Raw genomic sequence first — 6898 nt, 5'->3', positions numbered from 1 at the left:
CCCTCACGCCACCACCTGACTTGGCGCCCGCCCGTGGCCAAATCTTTAACGCCGAGGCGCGGTGGGTTCCCGACATCGGAGAGGGTTCGGACAAAGACCATCGTGCTCGGCATCGAAAATACTTTCAGAAAAACCACCGATCAGCGGAATTCGAGCTGTGCACCTAGAATTTGGCCCAGGCTACTATATCTCAGAAGTGACTTTCAAGCACTTACGACGTTATACGGGGACCTGCTGAACTGCGTGTCTGTACGGAGCTGCCTGGAACTACGGGTTTATACGGAGACTCCACAAACTCCGTGCTTGTAGGTTTTAAGTGTCGATTTAATAAAACAGTACACAAATAATGTAATAATAATTGATTAAAATATTTAAATTTCTGTCATGAGGAAGGGTGGGGGTGATGGGTGATATAGGAAGACTTTCGAGAGATCGTCTCCGATTCGCTGCACAGGCTAGCCTCGCACAAGGCGCACTCAACGCATCGTATGATAAACTCAGCGGTACATAACCGTTCTCTCGTTAGTTTTTTCGGTTGTTTCCGTCTACTACTTTTGCATTTTTGGTACATTTGCGGCACCACAAACATTGTTCACAAACAATGTTTATGAACAATATTTAACCCTGCGAACTGAAAAGTGTTTACCTTTGAAAGGAGGGTGTTGCTAAGTGCGGTGAGCTCCACCCGTCAGTTGTCACGCATAGAAAGACAGGAACTCTTCTTCACGCAAAAGATCAGTCTCTGACACACTATAATGTTAGTGGAAAGTGAGAAAACATTCCTGTAGCGTGTCTTTATGACTGTCAAGAGTAAATCGCCAACACAATTGAACAAGTCTTCTCCACCACATTGTCAAAACTGTTTTGTTTTGATCCTGTCGTTGGCTGGTTGCACAACGGCTCTCTATCGGCACTCCACAGCGCAACTGCGAATATCGAGTAAGACGAAGATGATGAAAGCAAGGAGAACAATTTCTACTCATAGGTTCAATATGTCGTTGTCTGTCCTTCCTATTTCACTTACCGAGAATGTAAGTCAATTCCACTTTTGCAGCTTGCATTTATCTGCATTGTCTTGGTCGCTGACCCTGCTTTCTAATGCTGCATTGTTATGGTCTTCATAACCTCGCTCTGTCTGCTTCAACTTCAACTATTTCATCTCGTACATCGCCTAATCTACTGTGGCACTAGTAACATCGTCCTCTATTCTTGTTTTGTTGGTTTTGTCATTGTACTTGCACTCTATTAAACTATATAGTGTTTTTTTAGCATATTCAATGCACTTGTCACAGTCTTCAGTGTTTATTTAGTTTGTTTTTTTAACTTAAGCTTTAACACTGTGTGTAATGTGTTCCTTTAAAAATAAAAGTTTGAAACGCGAAGCTTATTTAATTTGTGCACTATTTTCACTTTCTTTGATGCTACAAATATAGCTACTGTGTACTAATATTTTGTTGCTTGCAGGTAGTGTTCTCAATCGGGCGGGTTAGCTCCTCTCCGGCTTGCCCGACTGCGCTGCCGTCTTCACCCGACCCGACCCGACCCGACGAGGCTGCGTCGGGTATGTCGGGCGAGCTCTAGCCCGGCCGAAACACCTTCCGAATCACCTGCACTCGGCGCGCTTCCGCACGCTGTTCGGACGTAGACCCTTCCTCTGCCGGACCAGCAGGGCGAGAGGTGAGGTTGCGGGGACAGGTGACGCTGCTGCGGCCGAGCGCCGGGAGTCGTGTCGGTCTGACTGCATCGGCGGACTGAGAGTGTGACGTGAGCGACAGAGACAACTGTCGGCTGCATCATGCTGTCTCACTCTTACGCTGGGAGCGTCGGGCAAGCGCTCCAACTCTTACCCGCCCGATTGAGAACACTACTTGGAGGTACGATGGTGCAGCGCTGTTCAGGTTTGGATGAAACCAGAAAGGCGACATTTTCCTTTACCCCAAACCACCACCGGGACCATTATTCATCATCAGTTTGGCAGAGGATTCTTCAGAACCAGACTGTGAAGTTCACGTCTGTATTTTACAAGAACAACCTTCTGTTTAATTGAGTTCTTAGTAAGTCATGTTATATTTCTACCTGTGCAGGATTGTTCTGTAGCAAAGCTAGTAGCTATGTTTTCTTGTTGGTTTGGCTGTATTCTGATGACTATCTGATGCGTTCTGCTCAGCTAGTTTGCCATTGTACACATTTGCCGTATTAGCTGTCACCAAATCAAGTTTCTGCTTGAGTAAAAAATATATTCAAGTTCAGAGGTGAGAGGTGATTTTGTTGGCTAGAGGGAATAAAATTCATCTCTGATTACATTTCAGACATTAAATGACAAGTTTGCTGTCACATTTAAGTTTGACTTAAGTCTCACATTGATAAACGGCTACTAAACTAATATTACTCTTAATCCTTTTTTGTTTTCAGGTGCAGCGCTGTTCTGGTTTGGATGAAATCAGAAGGCGATATCTTCCTTCACCCCAAATCACCACCGTGGCCATCATTCATCATCAGTTTGGCATAGGATTCTTCAGAACCAGACTGTGGAGTTCACATCTGTATTATACAAGAAGCACACCTTCTGTTTAAATGAGTTCTTAGTAAGTCATGTTATATTTTTACCTGTGAAGGATTCTTGTGTAGCAATGCTTGTAGCTTGCTCCTCTGGCAAATAATGCTGTTTTATTTTTCAATAACGTATTGTGTGAAACTGCTAGTGGTGCCATGTTTGGCTTACTTTCGTAGGCCAGTCTTTTTATTTTCATTCTTTGAAATTGATATTGGGGCTGATGCAGAGACCTTTGTTCTTTTAGAACAAATCATCTGGTGCTTGTGTTTGTTTTGAATGCAAAGCTGATTTGATTCTTTCACCACTTTATCTTTCCTGTATGCTGCAGAAGTAGCTACTTCTCCATGAACGTACAATTTTAATCAGTTCACCCCTATTTACATTTAAGACATTGAAAGACAAGTTTGCTGTCACATTTTAGTTTGACTTGAGTCTCACATCGTTAAAGGTCTACTAAACTAATAGTACTCTAAATCTTTTGTTGTTTTCAGGTAGAGTGCTGTTCAGGTTGGGATGAAACCGGAAGGCGTCATCTTCCTTCACCCCAAACCACCACCATGATCATCATTCATCATCAGTTTGGCAGAGGATTCTTCAGAACCAGACTGTGGAGTTCACGTTCCTATTTTACAAGAAGCTCAGCATCTGCTTATCTGATGAGTTGTTAGTGTGTCATGCCATATTTCCACCTGTAAAGGATTGTTCTGTAGCAAAGGTGGTAGCTTGCCCCTTTGGCTAAAAATGTGTTCATCTCTTGTGTAAGATAGTTTTGTAAACGATGTTTTCTTGTTGGTTTGGCAGTATTCTGATGACTATCTGATGCATTCTTCTCAGCTAGACCAATTGTTACTGTATTAGAGAAGTCTTGTTCAGTAAATTTTATGGTGCATGACACCAATTTTAATATCTTCCATCATGTACTAATGAAGGATTGAATGAATCCAATATACTCTTATCCGTTTTGTAATTGCAGCACGACAGTAATTTTCTTTGATTCAGAATCTATGTTTAAACAGTACTTATGGGAATAGTTGCCATTGTACATTTGCAGTCTCCAAAAGAAGTTTTTTCTTGTGTAAAAAAATATATTCAAGTAGAGGTGAGAAGAGATTGGTGTTGGCTAGAGGGAATAAAATTCATCTCTGATTACATTTAAGACATTATATGACAAGTTTGCCGTTACATTTTAGTTTGACCTAAGTCTTTTATTGTTAAACTTGCTTTTACTCAATTTGGAATCATCATGTCCTGTAGGGGTGCTTCAAGACTATTTGAATGAGTGTTGTGCAGTTTGTGAATTAATATTTTGTTCACATAATTGTAATTATGTGGTAACAAACAGTAGTTGACTAGTGGTTACTAAATTGGTGTTAAACAGGAAGAAGTTGTAGTTTTATAAAAAAAAATCTGTATTTTTATGTCTACTTTATAAGTTGTATCTAGAGAATGCCACCGGAAAAAAACCAAGGAAAAAAACCAGGAAAAAAACCGGTTTTTTTCGTTTTTTTCCGAGGCCCTTGGAAAATAACGAAAAAACGGGAAAAAACGTTTTTCGAAGTTGTGAGGCCTAATATCACGAAAAAGCATGTTTTACGTGATACTGCCCACCAATACCTTCCGGCCCTACACCCGCTACCACGACTGACGGCGCCTCTGAGGGGTAGGGTATTTTTGGAAAATTGTGAAATGACAGGTAATCAGCGGCAGTCGATCCGAATCGAAAGCGAAAGTTGTCTACTCGTCTGCTCTGCCCTCAAGGAATATACTAAAATGCAGTTTGATGTCTCAATTCCACTATTAGTGGGTAATTATGAAATATGGGGGGAGGGGGGGGGGGTAAAATATTGTTTCCGCAGGAGTCCTTATTTATCTTTGTTATTATGCTATGTAGTATACCTAACTTAAATGGGCAATCCCTCGGGAGCTAAGATATTTAATTGGACAATCTGAGCAAATCAGCTGTTAGCCGCTGATTGTGTTATGAAATCTACTTATCACTGTAGTAATACTAAGTGCTTTTTGATCTCTATTTTCGGAAAACATGAAAGAACTTTTTAAGATGATGCTCTTATTTTATGCAGACAGTTTAGGCGGCAGGCAGCACACCTCATGCAAGCAAACAAGCTTATCGAGGCTGTGCAAAGGGATGAATTACCATTAAAACACCTACGTTTTGGATAAAAATGCTCTTTTAACAATCCATATGCTTTATTTAGGTGTAATATACAAAAAATCGTTTTTTCCAAATTTTTGGTTTTTTTACGGTTTTTTCCTGGTAAAAAACGTTTTTTTCCTTCGATTTTTAAAAAACCGGTTTTTTTCCTTCCCTAGTTGTATCACAAAAAAAAGTGTGGATACATCAAGATGGGGCTCAGGAAGTTTACGTGGATTCTTGGAGATCAGCTGGAGATGGCACGGCAATAACTATGGGTTTGGTCAACTTAATGTTTGGGTTTCTGTTTTGTACCGGCCACTGTCAAATAATTATCATGTGAGAAACTATATGGCTCCAGGAATGGACTTGAATGATTTTCTAGTTTGCCGAGTTTGGACAAAGTGATTTAATTTGCGTCAATCTCAGGTATGATCCACTAGTACTCCTAGTATATCTTGTGATGTGGAAAAATAAACATTTTGTTTTACCTAGATCAATTGACCACTCCAATAGTTATTTTAACAATTTCCCTTTATCTAGCTGATCTTGAATAACTATCAATGCTTAGCTGCACATTTTGTAGAACTTTTCGGCATAAAACCATTTTGTAATTTTGTAAAAAAGATACTTGAGGGGAAGGATGTAAGTCTTTTCTGCAGCCAACGCCATGTGGCAGGTGTTGAGCCACATCTTTAATTACAATTACGTTACAGTGGTTGAAGGCTTTACTTATTTCAGAAGGATCTTCAGTCATGCTGAGTTTAAATTAGGTTCGCCCTTATTTGATTGCAAGATATTAGTGTGGTGAAGTGTGTAGTTGTATGCTGATTAAAACAATAAGAACAAGAAGTAACCTTTGTTCTTTCCTTTCAACTTCCCTACCATAAACACTGGCCATAAAACGCTGTATAAGTAAAAACTGAAGCATTTCAATTGTATTTTGATTCCTACATCCTCTGACACTTGGAACAGTGCGGCAAGCCATTCAGGCATGTCTGGAAGTTTTGCAGGGGTGAAGGAGGCAACCATATGAGAGAAAAATTTGTTTATTAACAATTAGAGAGACCAAAAACGAACAACATTGGTAGAAGATAAACTTAAGAAAAACATTGAAAATAAACTTAAGTCATGCGTACGAAATAAGTATAAATTGTGAATAAAATAATATACCAGGTGGCTGAGTCACGCCGCGCACTTTTGTAGTTGTACTGTACCGCATGCACGGGTGCGGGTGGGCTTGCCTACTTGCAGATGGCCATGAGGAGCCGTGGGCGGTGGGGCGCACCAACGCCCTGCCGTTTCAGATCTGTACTGAACCTGGGCCTTCCCCCGTGCCTGTGTGCGGCCGCCGGCTGGGCACCGTGTCTGGAGTTCCCGGCTAGGCTCCTTACGTAACTGCACCGCCTGCGCTATGCGGCGGGCGTGAACTTTTGCAGCAAAGGCGCCCGCGGCGCTGGCCGCCTACAAGAACCCACGTCACCCTGGAGGCTGGTGACACCGCAGTGGTGGCTCGAGCACTTGCACCCGTGACGACGTCGTGCGATCTCGCCTGCCCCCAAGCGAGTGGCTCCGCATAAGTTCGTCTTTTAACAGTGGACGCCTGCGAAGCGACGGGTAGGCCAGCCCGCAGCACACGGGTGCGTGGGGCCGGCCTACCATTCCCGCACCCCTCGCCGCGCCGTCCAGCGACCCAGCAGCGAGGGGTGCATCCTGCGCGCCAGGGACGCCAGAAAACCTAGCCGGCTAAAGTCGGTCGTAGCCGAAACTCGTGACCAGGCAAACGGATTCGAGTTATTGCGCAGAGACTATGATAACTCATTTCATCGCAAGTAATTTGTCGGTTGAAGTGTGTAGTTGTATGCTAACTATTTTAAAAAGAAGTGCTGTGTTTTTCTTTAAACTTCCCTAACATAAGCTTCACATCACTGGCCTAGACGATTTGATGTAAAAAGTAAGCCATTACCTTCTGTGTATCTTCTTTGCCCTACATGCACTAACATTTGTACAAGTTTGGCAAGCCTTTCAGACATCTTTTGAAGCTGTCAGGGGAAAAGAAAAAAGTAGCAACAGTACGAATGAATACAATTCACTGTTAAAAAAATCGATTGTAATTTTACAAATTTTGTTGGCAACTTTTTACGCAATTCAATGTTTGTAAAATTACAAACTAAAACACTTGTAAAAAAAAT

The 6898-nt window shown here is 42.0% G+C and overlaps 1 protein-coding gene across 1 annotated transcript in view; it reads right to left on the bottom strand.

Annotated features, from left to right (window-relative positions):
* The window catches only part of LOC127751441 (uncharacterized), a 4206-nt gene extending 3135 nt beyond the window's left edge, over nucleotides 1-1071 (bottom strand). Inside the window, exon 1 of the mRNA XM_052275014.1 lies at nucleotides 1025-1071. Coding sequence (XP_052130974.1) covers nucleotides 1025-1071 — 47 coding nt within the window. The remainder of the gene's footprint in view (nucleotides 1-1024) is intronic.
* Nucleotides 1072-6898: the final 5827 nt, after the last annotated feature.

The sequence above is a fragment of the Frankliniella occidentalis genome, unplaced genomic scaffold (genome assembly GCF_000697945.3).
Source record: "Frankliniella occidentalis isolate FOCC.00 unplaced genomic scaffold, Focc_3.1 Scaffold492, whole genome shotgun sequence".
NCBI classification, from domain to species: Eukaryota; Metazoa; Arthropoda; class Insecta; order Thysanoptera; family Thripidae; genus Frankliniella; species Frankliniella occidentalis.
This window is presented reverse-complemented; position numbering and strand designations above follow the sequence as displayed.